Source organism: Phocoena sinus, chromosome 1, assembly GCF_008692025.1.
Source record: "Phocoena sinus isolate mPhoSin1 chromosome 1, mPhoSin1.pri, whole genome shotgun sequence".
In the NCBI taxonomy this organism is placed as follows: domain Eukaryota; kingdom Metazoa; phylum Chordata; class Mammalia; order Artiodactyla; family Phocoenidae; genus Phocoena; species Phocoena sinus.
The window spans coordinates 164,491,305-164,506,929 of record NC_045763.1 but is presented as its reverse complement, the minus strand read 5'-3'; the positions used below and the strand labels follow the sequence as shown (position 1 = coordinate 164,506,929).

The 15,625-nt window shown below is 49.3% G+C and overlaps 1 protein-coding gene across 1 annotated transcript in view; it reads right to left on the bottom strand.

Moving 5' to 3' along the window:
• Nucleotides 1-15,268, bottom strand: part of LOC116742202 (calpain-8-like) — a 47,571-nt gene extending 32,303 nt beyond the window's left edge. The window contains 4 exon segments of the mRNA XM_032609573.1: nt 1,600-1,760; nt 2,699-2,773; nt 5,526-5,611; nt 15,032-15,268. Of these exon segments, the coding sequence (XP_032465464.1) occupies nt 1,600-1,760; nt 2,699-2,773; nt 5,526-5,611; nt 15,032-15,268 (559 nt within the window).
• Nucleotides 15,269-15,625: the final 357 nt, after the last annotated feature.

Here is a 15,625-nt window from a genome sequence, read left to right as displayed (position 1 = left end):
CCCTGCATCGGCAGGCGGACTCTCAACCACTGCGCCACCAGGGATGCCCCTACAAGTGTGTAGATTTTAAAACAAATATCTGTCGATTCCAGAGGAGCCAGAGACAATTCTGTAATCTTCTAAACTTACATCATCACCAAAGGGCAGGAACAGTCCATCTGTCCCAACAGCTAGCTGGCGGCACAGATGGGGTAGCGATTTCATGCAGACAGATACCTTAGGCACCCCTACAATTCCGAGCTCTCAAAATGATCCATGCAAATTTAATTTCCTACACATTTTCTAAGAGCTTGCTAATGGTGAGCATATTTTAATTTCTCCCAAATGCAACATCACTGCAATCCCTACACTTTTTGTTTACTCCTTAACAGAGCTGGAAGAGGAAAATGGGTCATAAAGATAACACATCCCATTTGTATAACACTACACCATTTACAAAGCACTTCCAAAGGTGGGTATTATCCCTCCACTTTGACGATTGGGAAATTGAAGCTCAGACCAGGGAGACGACCCTCCCAGGGTCCCAGAGCTGTTGCACCAGGCATCTGAGCGACAGTGGCAGGAAAGGACCACCCTCCTTCCATCTCTGCCGTCAGAAATGGGAGCTCGGGTTGGATGGGGATAATGAACAAGAGACCCGGTCAAGACCCAGGACTGCACCCACACGGGATTTTATTCTAATGCTGCTTCCATGCCCTGAGCACAGGTCTGCGATGAGCTCTGTCGTGAGAACAAGGCCCAGTGCTTACAAGTCGAAGTCGGTTAACAATGTCAACGTCAGACCAGGAGAGACATGGGGCCTGGGGAGGTGGGGAGTGGAGAGGGTGGGTTTTGCTTTCTTTCATTTCTCCTTAGAGATGTGGGGTTGTTTTTCGGAGTTTCTTCCTCTGGTGCTGGCTCAGCTGATTCAACCTAGGAGGAGCCTATATGTGTAGATACTAGTGGTCTCCCGCGAACAGGGAAGGCTTCCCACCTTTAATAAGATAAGGGCCCAGGTTAGTGCAGAGGCAGCGGTTTGCGCCAGACTATCCCCACCAGGGAGGGAGTTCTGATGACGACCAGGGGAGTGGACAGTGGCCATTCGCACACCCTGTGTGTGACTCAGGTGCAAACAAAGCAGAATGGCCACTCGGATGGATGCGGTCTGCTGATACAGTGATGCCGAACCCGTGTCCCTCTAGCGCACCATTAGCCACTGTCCCAGGGCGCAGTGGGCCGGTTGCCAGCCAGCCGGGCCACATGGGGATGGAGGAAGCCCCAGAGAAAAACAAGAGGCCTTGGTGCAGGGTGACAAGTGCATGGTTAGTACGAAGAACGGCCTTGTGGGGCAGGGGGCAGGTGGATGAAGCAGAGATAGTCTGAACACACAGACGCTGAAGAATGATGTTACCTGAGATCAGGTCCCGGGTGAATGGCTGCAGAGCCACCATCCACTACAGCTGACCTGGCCTCCAAGCCCCAGAAAGAAGCTGGGCCGCGAAGCGGTGCCAGGAGCCAGAGAACAGAGTGCAAAGGCACTGTCCCAAGATTAACATATAAGGATGCCCAGCCCTGGGAGGACAAGCCAGAAGAAGGTGAGCACGGCAGCTCCCACCTCACCTGCGTAGTGCTGGCAGCCGCCGGCAGTGGAGCCCCGTATCCAGTACCCATTGGATAGAATCAGGTTCCACTTGTGCACCTCCTCGCTGCTCAGGGAGTCCAGGGGCGGGTTGCAGATCTCTAGCCGAGAGAACAGCCTCAAGAAATCCGAAAAAGACATCCTGGGGGCAGAGGGGCAGGTGGGCTCTCAGTCGAGACAGCTGGTCTGGAAGAGTGATGGAAGGCGTGCCCCCTGGGCACAGGACGGACCAAAGGCCGTGGGCTAGCTCGAGTCTTTTCTGCAGCCCACTGTACAAATATGCAGGGGTCATTGACCACATTCCTCACTATTGTTAGCATCTCCATTTTTCTTAGAGAACCCCCTCTCATATCTAACCAACCCCGCAAAGAGACGAAACCATCAACTGGAGAGACCCTGGCAGGTAAATTGAACCAAACCACCATCTCCAAGTTCCCTCCTGTTTACATCTAACTGGTGTTCAAGTTGGAGCCTAGAGATGGCCCCTAAACCACGTCATATTCTTAGCGGCGTCCCTATTATCTTCCTTAGCCCATGAGTGAAGGAAGTTATCTTTTTTTTTTTTTTTTTTGCGGTACACAGGCCTCTCACAGTCGTGGCCTCTCCCGTTGCGGAGCACAGGCTCCAGACGCGCGGGCTCAGCAGCCATGGCTCACGGGCCTAGCCGTTCTGTGGCATGTGGAATCTTCCCGGACCGGGGCACGAACCCGTGTCCCCTGCATCGGCAGGCGGACTCTCAACCACTGTGCCACCAGGGAAGCCCAAGTTATCTTATTTTGATGCTATGCTAAATCTTGGACTTAAAGAGATAGGAACAGTGCTCCTATTTCAGTGGAAAGATATGGAAACGGAGGAAGACAAGCTGATAGCTAATCCGTGTTGAGGCCCAGATATCTCGGTTTCAATGCTTTAGACGTACTAGTACGGAGGTAGAACTACTCTGGGGTAAAAGGGGGAGGAGAAACAAGCCCTCCTGGCTGGGAACCATGTGGAATTCCTGGAACACCTAGAGAGAGCTGCCCACCTGTGAACCAGGAATGGACCCACTAAGGGGACAGCACTCCCGCAGGTGACTCTCACCAGAACTCTCCATCCTCAGCTTTCTTGTCCAGCTTTTCTTTCTGCCTGGGATCTATGTAATTCCACTCTGGTGCACTGGGAAAGAAAGAATAGCATTTAAAGATTTTTTTAAAGGAAGCAGAGGTGATCATTCCTGAAGGGTTTGCTGCAGTGCAAGCTGTTTACTGCAGCTCAACTTCCCCCTGAGAAATGGGGAATACCGAAATGATAGCCAGGGGTGGGAGGGGGGTGGAGCCTGGGGAAGGGACGGGGCTCCACGGGCCCTAACAGGGTGACCCCAGGCATGCAGCAGGAACACTGCGCCATGGCTTTGCTCTAAGTTCACTCTCCAGGCAAGTTTTACATTCATGTCTGATTCAGCCCCCCAGGCCCTGATCACAGGCCTGGGCAAGTCCAAGGCAGGAGCTGTGAGAATGGCCGCCACAGGCCACTCCACCGCTTCTCAATTGGTGAGACGTCCTTCTGGCTTATCTAACAGTCTGAAGTGAAGATACTGTGAGAGGGTCTGAGCATCTCTGGGCACATGAACATGGTCCCCTTCCTGAGCCTGCAAAATGACAATCAGGCCCAGTTTTGTGACAATTTCCGTGAAGTAATGTCACCCTGTGAGGCCTCCTGCTGGTGGCCTTTCCATAGCAATACCCACATAATTTGTTGAAATGCCATTTCCAGCTCCCTGACCTTTAAGGAGTTAGGTTTTCCTGAAATATGTATGCAACGCTAAATAACTGAGCAGTATCCAGATCCATCTTTAAAAAAATCCCTTCCCTGATTGCTTTCAGCAAAACGTGAAGACCTCCCCATCGCTGCATAAAAGCTGGGGTATACCCAAGCCCAGCCTCTTCCTCCAGGGGGGCTCTCAGGACCCCTAGGCATCAGGGATGGGAGCACCCAGGGCCTATTTAGTTCATGGAAATAGTCATTGGATCAGACCAAACCTCAGGGGCTTCCCTGGGCTTCCCTGGTGGCGCAGTGGCTGAGAATCCACCTGTCAGTGCAGGGGACACGGGGTCGGTCCCTGGTCCAGGAAGATCCCACATGCTGCAGAGCAACTAAGCCCATGCGCCACAACTACTGAGCCTGTGCTCTAGAGCCCGCGAGCCACAACTACTGAGTCCACATGCCACAACTACTGAAGCCCACGCGCCTAGAGCCCGTGCTCCACAACGAGAGAAGCCACCACAGTGAGAAGCCCACGCAGCTCCACAACGAGAGAAGCCACGGCAATGAGAAGCCCGCGACTGCAATGAAGAGTAGCCCCCACTCGCCACAACTAGAGAAAGCCCACGCACAGGAACGAAGACCAAACACAGCTGAAAATAAATAAATAAAATAAATAAATGTATTTAAAAAAAAAAGAGCCAAACCTCAGAATGTGCTTGTTAGAAACAAAGATTAGGGGACTAGCTGGAGAATATGAGATCTGACCTAAATCTCCCAGTTAGTTTTTCCAAACTTAAAAAAAAAACAGTTCTAATTTAAAGACATTGAGCTGAGACTAGGGATGTTACCTCAGAGATGCAGCACCCTCCCCCCCGCGGCAGCCATGTATAAATACCCCTGGCTGCGTCTCCAGATGTAGCCTGCGGGGCTTGCCTCTCATCACCTCACACCCTTGGACCTGTCCCAGCCTGTTAGGGACTGAGCATCTTTGGGGAAAGGAGATAAAGTCATATAAGCCCCGTAAGCAGCTTGGGAAGCAGCTGCTGCTTAAAATGGCCGAAACTGGGGTTTCAATTTCATTCAGCCATGACATCCTTTTGGGGCAGTTGGCAGAACTAAGGTTTTGGGTTTTGCTCCATCATAGACAGGAGAATGAAAAACCTTTAATATAAGAGGAGATCCGTGGCCCTGGGGATGTGTTTCTTCATGACACAAACCTCAAGGGAAGTACCAGTTACGAGCACTAATGATGTGTGATTAGTTCATAAATGTAATAAAGTTCCCTTCCAAAGCCCTGATGGCGTCATGCAGTGTGGACAGCATGTATGAGGTACATACGAGGCTTAAGGATGTGCTAGGGGGTGAGTTGTTATTATAACCATTCCCGCTTCTGGTTGCTCTTCATCAGTGACACTGGCCAATTCTCCATCCTTCCCCAGCGCCAACCTGCCTCCCCCGTGCCAGCGGTGCTAACTAGGATGGAAACTGGGCCATGCTCTCTCCATCCTCTGGTACCACAGTGGCATCGATTCCAGGGCACAGCTGTCCCAGGACACCACAGGAGGCCTCTGTGTCCAGGCACCACCTCTGACTGGCTGCCACTCTCCACTGTGAGAGGTCTGGGCCCCTCCGTTCATTAATGGCTTTGTCGGGAGAGATCAATACCCGCCCGTAATGAGCTCTGGGGGAGCGGGCGCCACTCCCACTCATCCTCACTGCCTCTGGAGGCCAGTGGCTCCTAGGATCCAGTTCCTATTTCTAGGCACGTTTCTTCTTGATGCTGAGGGGTTTGGCCTTTGTCCGAGTGACCAGGCTTTGTGGAGTGGAAAGAATCCGATGGAGAGTGATGGGTCTCACCTTTGGAAGACCGCGGTGGTAGGTAGAAAACCAGCCAACCCTCCGGCGCTCAGCAAAATTCCACTGAGCTGCCAAACTTGCAAATGCCAAAGCAGAGCAAGGAATCGAAGACTACAGCTGAGTGGTTTTTGTTTGGCTTTTCCCCACCTGGAACCACCTAACACTCTTTTCTGAACAGGCTGTGTGCTTTGTGGACGGAAAGCACTGCCGAGCGTACTCCACTGTGGGTCTCACGATCACTGCGTGTTTTGCATGACACCTTCCTGCAGAGGTAGGTGAGCACGGCTGGAGGGAGGAAAGAACCTACTCATCGCTCCGGGCCCCCATCCATTTCACTTCGCCCCACGGGTTCCGGAGTCTCATCAGTTTCTCTGGATGGCCCCGGAAATCCACCTGCAAGGGCCGCAGACAAAGGCAACTGAATCACCACGCATACCCCTGCTGCCCTGCGTTCATGTCCTCGCCTGAGCAGACCTGCATTCAATTCCTCAAATGCCCCTAAACAACCACTTATATTTGCTTTTAACACATGTTTTCGAGCCTTAGCTAACTACTCTATTTTCCACAATCTGGTTGAATATAGTAAGTCCAGCATAAAAACAAGTGTCTATCTGCCTTAACTTGGATTAAAATTTGAGAGTTGACTGACTCAGTTCTTAACATATGAGACCTATTGACAATCAATGCCCTCCAACAAATACTAAGAACAGAGCAGTTAGCATTTTTGGAGCAGGTAGTATGAGCTAGGCATGGAGCTGGGCAGCTCAGATGCATTATCACCTCATTTAAACCTCACCACAATCCTATAAACTGGGTGCTGTTATTATCTTCATTTTCATCTCTCTCAAAACTCTGAGACCCAGAGGGAGTAGATATATGTATATGTATAACTGATTCACTTTGGTGTACACCTGAAACTAACACAACATTGTAAATCAACTATACTCCAATAAAAATTTAAAAAAACAAACAAGCAAACAAAAAAACCTGAGACTCAGCCAGAGGGGTTGAGTTATCCAAGATTACCTAGTTAGTAAGTAGTAGATGGAGGACAGGCACCCAGGCAGTCTGTCTCAAAGCCCATAGTGGGAAATCCATACATCCACCTTCCCCTATTGTCTGCGGAACACTCACCAGGAGCCCCCACGTGTGCCTTTGCATACACGTGCAAATATGATGGACCGTTCTGTCTTCAGTGTCTGACCCGTCATGCCCTCGCCTAGTGTTTACATATATGTGCTCAATTCATATTTGGGAATTGACATCATTAAAGAGCGTATTTGTGAAACACAAACACACGTAATGAACATTCATGCCTTTTTAATAAATAACAAAAACTGAGACAACCACTGCGTTTCCTTTTTTGCTTTGGCCATCAGAAAACCCAAAACAAAATTAATTTCTCAACTGGAGCACTGTCTTTAGCCTAGATTGTCTGGTGTATTTTACCTTTGTTGTATGGTTTTATTGTGTCCATGCTTTTCATTGTAAACCAATGCACATCCTTTTTGGAGGTAAGCAGACTATGGTAAATAGAAATAATGAAAAGTTCAGCCCATCCTTTCTCCTTGGGTTGAAACGTAAGGAATACTTGCTTTCCTTCCCACCATCACACCCCACCTTGAAAGTTGGGGCAGGTTTTACTGCCTTTTTCTCTTTGGAGATCCTATGGGTTTCCACTGCTTTACCTGTACAAACATACTTTTTTTTTTTTCCATATGACATACAGTAAGATATACTTTTTTAATGCTTTTCTTTTTTTTCAATTTATTTATTTTATTTATTTATTTTTGGCTGCATTGGGTCTTCGAAGCTGTGCGTGGGCTTTCTCTAGCAGCGGAGAGCAGGGGCTACTCTTCATTGCAGTGTGCGGGCTTCTCATTGCAGTGGCTTCTCTTTTCGCGGAGCATGGCCTCTAGAGCTCAGCCTCAGTAGTCGTGGCACGTGGGCTCAGTAGTTGTGGCTCATGGGCTCTAGAGCGCAGGCTCAGTAGTTGTAGCGCATGCGCTTAGTTGCTCCTCAGCATGTGGGATCTTTCCGGACTAGGGCTCGAACCCGTGTCCCCTGCATTGGCAGGCGGATTCTTAACCACTGCACCACCAGGGAAGCCCAAACACCCTTCTTAGAATGAGTGTAGATCTAACTGACAATTTCTACAACTTTCCTCCAAAACTTCGTCCCTCTTCCTGGCCACATCTCAGAGGATAGCCTGCCTTTAGTTAGAACCCATAGAGCTGAAGCTCAGAGAGTTTACGTTATTCATCTCTGAGTGGGTAAGAGGTAGGAGGGCCCTTGTAATAAGCAAGAGCTGAGTGTGGGTCGGTGCCAGGGGCTCTGTGCCACCAGAGGTGCTGCACCTCAGCAGGGCAGGGAAGGGCTAGGTGGTGATTCCCTCTCTTTCTCTCAAGGATGTCAGGGATTTATGGTAGTATCATTAGGCACTGCTGGTAGCACAGAACCAGAGAAAGAGAGCAGCCTTCAGGGAGGGACATGTCCCAGAGCACTGCAGGGTGATGGATTCAGGGGCAGGGAGAAGATGGCAGGACCAAGGTGACCTGGGGCGGGGAGAGCACAGTCTGGCCAGACCTGGTCCCCACCACCCCACTGGCATATTGAGATACACTTTCTCCATTCTGTCAGCCCACTGCACACTGCCCCCTTTTTTTGGAGAACCCCCCTGTGGTTTGGGGGGAGCCTGGCAGTCAGAAGAGCAAAGCCCATGACCCAAGCTGAGCCAATCAAATGGTACCTCACCTCTCTGGCTGAAATAACTGAAACCAAGGAGTGGGCAAAGATCCCAACCACCAGATCAGAGACTTTTTCTGAGATTTGTAAAATCAAAGGTGGTTTGCGATACTACCAAGTCGAAGTCTGGAACACTAGTGGTCATCTCTCCTTCTGCATGAAGCCTGCCTGGCATGGAAGAGGGTGGAGTGGAGACAGGACAGGCAGAGAGAGCTCCAGGAACACCTAGATCCCTAGATCCAGGCTTCTCGAGGCCAGCACTGCCCTTCCCTTTCCATGGTCTAGTGGGATGAGCCAATAACTTCTCCTTTTTCTTTAAGCTGGTTGGGTTGAACTTCTGAAGCCAATGACTAAAGGAGTCCTGGCCAGTCCAGAGTCATGACTTACCGCGTCGGGTGAAAGAAGCCAGAAGCATGTACTTCGTGGTGGGACAGAATCTATTTCTGTGGACACAGAGGCCTCAGAGGGACACACATGGGCCAACATGCAAAGGAGAGACAGACGGTGCTGGGACAGGCAGCAGAGGGACAAGCGAGGTGCCTGCAGTTCCCTGTGTGACGCGCCAACCATGAGCCTTCGCTGGAAGTGGGCACCGCAGACGTGCCCGACAGGGCATAATCCCACACTTAACAACTTATTCCCTCTCACTATGGTGTGGCCCTGAGATCTCCTCACACTGGAGGGATGCTGTGTGTGTGGCCCTTGCTAGATCTGGTGAGCGTGGGCTCTGCCAGGAAGACCAAGCGTGGTAAGGCTGCAGCTGCAGGGAACCCCTCCTCAGTGTGTCCGGGTGAAGAACTCCAGGCCTGGGGATCCAGGGAAGGATTTTATCTGGGGGCTGTTTCATCAACAGATACCCATTTGATTACTTCTGTGGAGGCAAACCACACCGCCCTCAGGCAGAGACTGAGTCACCCAACAGAAAGTCATATTACACAGTAAGAATTACCTGGAGCAATTGAAACTTTAGCATTGCAGGCTTCCCAGTCTTTCTTCCTATAATAATGTCTCCAAAGAAAGTTAGCTCCTGGACTCTACATGAGCACAGGCTCTGGTGGGAAGCAAGGGGCTCACATGGCGAGGATGAAGCCTGGCTTGGCGAGAAATACATTGTATATATATAATATAATTACATTGAAATAGTTATCAAAATATGTTTTTAACATTAGAATATGGTAAGGTTCGTACTTCTTTATTAACATTCTATATAAAAGTTCTGGAGTGGCGACTAACAAGCACCATGATTATGAGGTAATGATGAATATGTGGTATTTTGAATTATTTGCAACAATTGTAATGTAATATGAATATAATCCATGATTTCTATTACTGTGCTTCATTGTCTGCATTCATACCAAAAGGAAATAAGTTAGTGAGAGCTGGTGTAACTAAAGATGTAACGGTACAATTCTTTCATGCTCTGGAGATAATGTTCAATATACAAATCCTCTGGTAGCCCACTGACTCAAATTCACACTAAAGTGTAAATGATTGTCCCGGGCCCTTTCCTCAGAGTAGATAAGACAGTGGTGATAGTGGGACTGAATATGAGGTCACTAAGCACTGGGAATCAAATAGAAGGGAAAGATATTCCATGGTGACTGAAGCAGCCACACTTCAAACCTGCTGACAAAAACCCTCACACACACACTACCGCGGAGAAGGACATTCACTGCACCATTTTGTATAATAGCTGAAGAGAGAAAATAACACGTGTCCATCAGTAGGAGACAGGCTAAATCAACTGGTACTTCGCACTGCAATGGACTGCAATATTCTGAGTGGTTACAAAGGAATGAAGCCCTTCATACGCTGACATGGAAAGAGCTCCAAGACATTTTATTTAGTAAAATAATAACAAATAATGGAAAGGTGCTAAACAATGTTTACAGTGTGCTGCCTTCAAGACAAGAAGGGGATACAAATTAGAATACGTATTTAGACTTGCTTGAATTTGCATAAAGAAACACTGAAAGGATAAGGAAAAAAAAAAGGTTCCAGGACAGCAAGCAGTGGAATAGATGGAGACAGACAGGAAGCTGAACCTTCACGGTGGACCTTTCAGTTGTTTTCATTTTTGAACAGTGTGTATTCAGAATAATAATAAAATCACGATAACACAAAACTGTGTAAAGGACATCATTTTCATTATATAGATCAACTGTTAAAAAATAATAACAGGACTTCCCTGGTGGCACACTGGTTAAGAATCCGTCTGCCGGTGCAGGGGACACGGGTTCGAGCCCTGGTCCGGGAAGATCCCACATGCCGCGGAGCAGCTAAGCCCATGCGCCACAACTAATGAACCTGCGCTCTAGAGCCCGCGAGCCACAACTACTGAAGCCCGCGCACCTAGAGCCCGTGCTCCGCAACAAGAGAAGCTACAGCAATGAGAAGCCTGCGCACCGCAACGAAGACCCAATGCAGCCAAAAATAAATAAATAAAATAAATAAATTTTAAAAATAATAAAAAATCATAACAAAGATGTTTTAAACCTGGAACAGACCCCACTGCACTGTGCTGGACTGTGTCAAGCCTGAAAGGCACTGAACAAACATGAATCCCTGTCACACCCTGATTCTACAGGTGCAGCATGACACCCCCTGGTTCTCTGATCGGGAAGTTTTCTTCTTAATCTCGCCATGATCCACCCATCGTTAACGCCACCGAGCTCAAGACTCTCAGGCCACACAGGTTGTTGTCACTTAGCTCCTGGCAACCACCCTGGTGCTGAGTTGCAGGCCTGGCGTGCAGGCACCCACTTCGATACATGTTGAGGCTCCATCTGGTCCACAGGCCCTCCGGCCCCGTACCCAGCATCCTTCAGGAAATTGGACTCAACAACCCCTTTCCGCTCTGCTCATTAAAAACCACGACTGCAGCAGGGCTAACCCGGAGCAGCCTCCACGGCGTGGCCCCCTCACTTTGATGTGAGTTGGATTCGGAGAATCAGGTTCATTTACTGCTCCTCTAGCTGCAGGCTCCATCAGCAGTGCACGCTCACCATGGTAACGCTCAGGCCTCTTTTGGGAACCCTTCTTTTCTCTGAGCTTAAAACTATTCAAAGGAAGATCTATCCAAGTTGATCAATTAAAAGACACTTATTAAATACCTTTGCCAAAGTCAAAACATCTACAACAAGAAGCTGTTAAAAGCATAGATTAGAAGCTGTGTTTCCCTGAGACATGTGCTAAATTAGGTTAAATATTTAGCTGGAAGTAAAAAGGTACAGCACAGTCATCCAGAGCAATAAAAGGTCAGAACGCTACCCCTGTGTGAGCCCTCACACAAAGGCTTAGGAGACTGTGGCTTTCAGGGAACAGGGCTCGCGTCTGTGTGGTACCCGAATCGTTCTCACTGCTTTGTGCTCACGCACCATGAGCTCTGGCTAAGGGGATATCGGCTATACTCGTCAAAGGAGAGAACATTGGAAGCATTTAAAATAAATGCCGGTGATTCAAAATCATAAAAGTTTCCCACAGGCTCAAGAGAACAGGAGGAACAAGGAGAAAAAGGATGGAGGGGAAATCTCCTGAAGGATAAAGGGTGATTGGTGCCGCATGGATGCTGAGATTTTGTTTGTTTGGCTAATTTTCAGCAAATAGGATTTGTCTCCTCCTGCCTTCGTTTCCAGGTCTATTTCCTGCAGCTGTCACTGGCTGGCCGTTTGGAAGCCCAGCGAATTCAATTCAGAGCCGTGTTGTCCCTGAAACGTCAGTGTTGTCCCACTCAATGAAGAAACTGTGATGCCCTGGGATCAGGAGGGCTTATGAGATCAACGGTGCTGATCTACCCACAGTCACACAGCCAGGGGAGGCAGAGCAGGAGCTGGTGCCCACGGCCAGCTCTTTATCGCTATACATACTGTGTGGGTGTGTGGGTGTGAAAGTGGGTATGGGGGAGGGTAGGAGAAAGGCAAAGGCTGAGATAATGACATGAGGAACTGTGATCTCACCCGTTCAGACAACACCCCTATGTACAGGGAGAGGATGAGGCTAATGTATAACACTCTAACAAAATGCCCTGCACCCTGTAGACGCTCATTAAATACTTGATTCAATGATGACCCCGTGTGCTGATGGAAACACTGAGGCGTCAGGAAGTGTCCTATACAGAGGAGAACTCAGCTCCATTCCCACATCTGACCTACGCTTTCCCTGCTCACCTACCTCAAGGTGGCAGCCCTACAGCCTTGTATAAAGCTGCCAGCTCCTACCTAAATGGGCCAAGACAGTGCCTTTGGACTGGCTTTTTTTTTTTCTTCCAAATATTAAAAAAAATAATTAACTTGTTTTCTATTAAAAAAAAGTATGTGCATATGGGTAAAAAAAAAATCTAACAGGGCTTCCCTGGTGGTGCAGTGGTTGAGAGTCCACCTGCCGATGCAGGGGACACGGGTTCGTATCCCAGTCCGGGAAGATCCCACCTGCCGCGGAGCAGCTGGGCCCGTGAGCCATGGCTGCTGAGCCTGCGCGTCTGGAGCCTGTGCTCCACAACGGGAGAGGCCACAACGGTGAGAGGCCCGCGTACCGCAAAAAAAAAAAAAAAAATGGTTAAGATGGTAAATTATATGTTGTGTGTATTTTACCACAATTTAAGAAAAAAAGAAGAAAGAGAGGGAGGAAGGAAGGAATGAAGGAAAGGAGGGAGGGAGGATGGAAGGAAGGGAGGGAGGGAGGGGGGAAGGGGGAGGGAGGGAGGAAGTGGGAAGGGAGGGGGAGGGAGAGGGGAGGGGGAGGGGAGGGAAGGGGAGGAAAGAAGAGCAAATGAACTCATTGGTGCACCGCATTTCTGGACACCCCAACCTTCCTACAGGCCCCTGAGAGACTTCAAGGAAAGAAAGAAATGAAGCGTTTAGGAACAGGCTGAGTTTTCCCAGATTCCAAGGCACATCCCCAATAGAGATAGAATCAGGGTCATTACAAACTCAGGAGTCTATTCAATAATCTGTAAGATCTTAGAGGATAAAACTGGGTCCTATAATGTATCGTGTGATGTGTGAGCACAGCCTGGTCAAAAGCAGCTGAGTGAGAATCCTTCACTGATGACTGGGGATGGAGAGGGTACATTCTGACAAGCTTTTATTTGTTCATCTCAAAACTCCCAATAATGGGAGTACTTCAGTTCCACATTAATCAGGTTCTACTACCTCATGGTCTGGCTTTTATAGCATTTTGTTGACAGGCACAAATCAGCATTCCAGTCTGAAATTACCATATTTACGTGGACAGTGAGACTAGGTAAAGACACAGTTTAGGGGAGAACGTGAAATATGGTTGAGGAGGTGAGGGCTTTAAGAATTTCAAATGAAAGAGAAAAACTAGGCAAAGGCTAAAGATACCTGACTTTGGTCACAGAGTGAAAACTTCTCCCCTCCCCCCATATCCATCTCGCCTCCCCCAAGCTCCTTGGGGTCCTTCAGTTCCACTCGAATGTATTCTGCTCCCCTAAGTCCTTCCGTCATTCAGTCCTAACATCCCACATTGCCATGCCCGTGGTTGATGCCTCTGTTAGCACTTCCTTCATTCTGCCCAGGATGTCGGTCCTTTATTCATCTGTCTGCCTCCCCACAATCTCCCTCAGAGCCGAGATCCCAGCTCATTCCTCAGTTTCTCACCAACCACCTTTCTAAACAGGGCATAGCCAATGCCTGGCCCAAAACAGAGGCCTAAAATAACTGTCTGTTGAAATGAAATGTGGCTGCCAACTCTTGACATTAGAATATAAAACCATGGGGCTTCCCTGGTGGCGCAGTGGTTGAGAGTTCGCCTGCCGATGCAGGGGACACGAGTTCGTGCTCCAGTCCGGGAAAATCCCACATGCCGTGGAGCGGCTGGGCCCGTGAGCCGTGGCCGCTGAGCCTGCGTGTCCGGAGCCTGTGCTCCGCAACGGGAGAGGCCACAACAGTGAGAGGCCCACGTACCACAAAAAAAAAAAAAAGAATATGAAACCATGGTTCCCAACCTTGATTTTGCCAACATCCCAGAGCACCCACATAGGTTCCAGAGGGGCATGGAAGATGGCTATGGGGGGCTGGAGGGAAGTAGGGCAAAGGAGTTATGCTCAGAGGTGGTAACTGTTGTGTAAAATTGATAGGATGAAAACAGAAGGGGTAGAGATAGCTGGAGTTAAAGGGTGATTTTGACCACATCCAAGGAGTTATTCTCTCCTTATCCTCCCTCTTCAACCATTGCCAAGAAAATAAGGACCATGGCTTGATTTTCCCATCATGGTCTAGAAGACAAACGGCACCCTGGCCAAGGGTCACAGAGCGTGTTCTCTTATGAGACTTGTGGACCAGGCACTGAGCAGAGCACCTCAAAGGATTATCTCAATTCTCACAACCACTCTGTGTGGGGGAGCTCCTATCCTTGAGGTTAAATAACTGACAAGGGTCACAGAGCAGTAGGTCATGGGCCCAGGTTTTGGGGGGATGGTTCTACCTCCCTTGCCCTTGAGATCTGGGGCGGGGGGGTAATCAGTGACAGCATCCCAGAGTCCCTGACTCCCATCTGTATTCACAGACCCCCAGCCCCACCTCTCCACTCCCTAGCCTCAATAGAACAATGACAATTCGCAACCCTGCACACTTCAGCAACGACGTCACAATGTACCCCAGGACTGATTACTTCTAGCATTGGTTTTTTCCATCTTGCACTGGCCCAGGGGTCCTATGCAATACCTACCATGCCTTCTATGCCTGTTATATGCCAAGCACTGTGCTCTGACCTTTATCTCCAGTCCTTGTACCAACATTGAAAAATAAGATGCCAGTAGCACCATTTTACAGATGAAAAAACTGAGGATCCCAGCCATTACCTGTCCAAGACCACACAGGCAGAGGCAGGATTCAAATCTAACTTGTCTGGTTCCAAAGCCAGTGCATGCCCTTCCCTCTATACCTTATCACCTCTGAAAAGATGTTTTTTAAAGTGGAGGGGTGGGGGTAGGCTGAAATACGGGATACAGGAACATAGGGCCAAGAACCATAACTTCTCCCTCAGCTACTTTTGACCAGAAGCGAGGGCCCTCCACCCTGACACTCAACAGCAAACCCATCTCCTTACCACGGGCCGCTTCCAAACAATGCCTTGAGTTTGCGGGGAGCATGGTCCAAGATCCTCGTAGTCCAAGGCTGGTGGGCACACTGGGAACTCTGGATCCTTAACTAGGACCCTTGAGTCCAAGTACTTCTGCCTCAGGGTCTCAAAGTCCTGGCCCAAGTACTTCACGGCTTTCTGGTTGGAGCCAAGACCTTCAGCTGCTGCCTGCCACTTGGATACTCTAGCCACCGGCGCTGCCATGGTCGAGGGCTCCGTGGGGTAGACAGAAGGGCAGAGCTGCTCTGTGCTGTCAGAGATCCGCCCCACGGGGAGGGGAGCTGTAAGGCAGTGTGAAGGGGAGGTGGAACAGGTAAACATCTCACCTGAGGTCCTGCTCCAGAGGGAAGTGAGTCACAGCCAGGAACAGATACGTACCCAAGGTGCAAATGAATCTGCCCCACCCTCCCCTTCTGCTTTCAGCAGACAATTTGGAGGCTGAGAAACTTCCGGGGCCCCTCCCAAGCCATTAGCCTAAGAAATCCATTAGGATCACAGCCATCCATCCCCATCTCATTGCAAGACCCTGCTTACTTCCCATTGGTCCCATCACCTGAGATG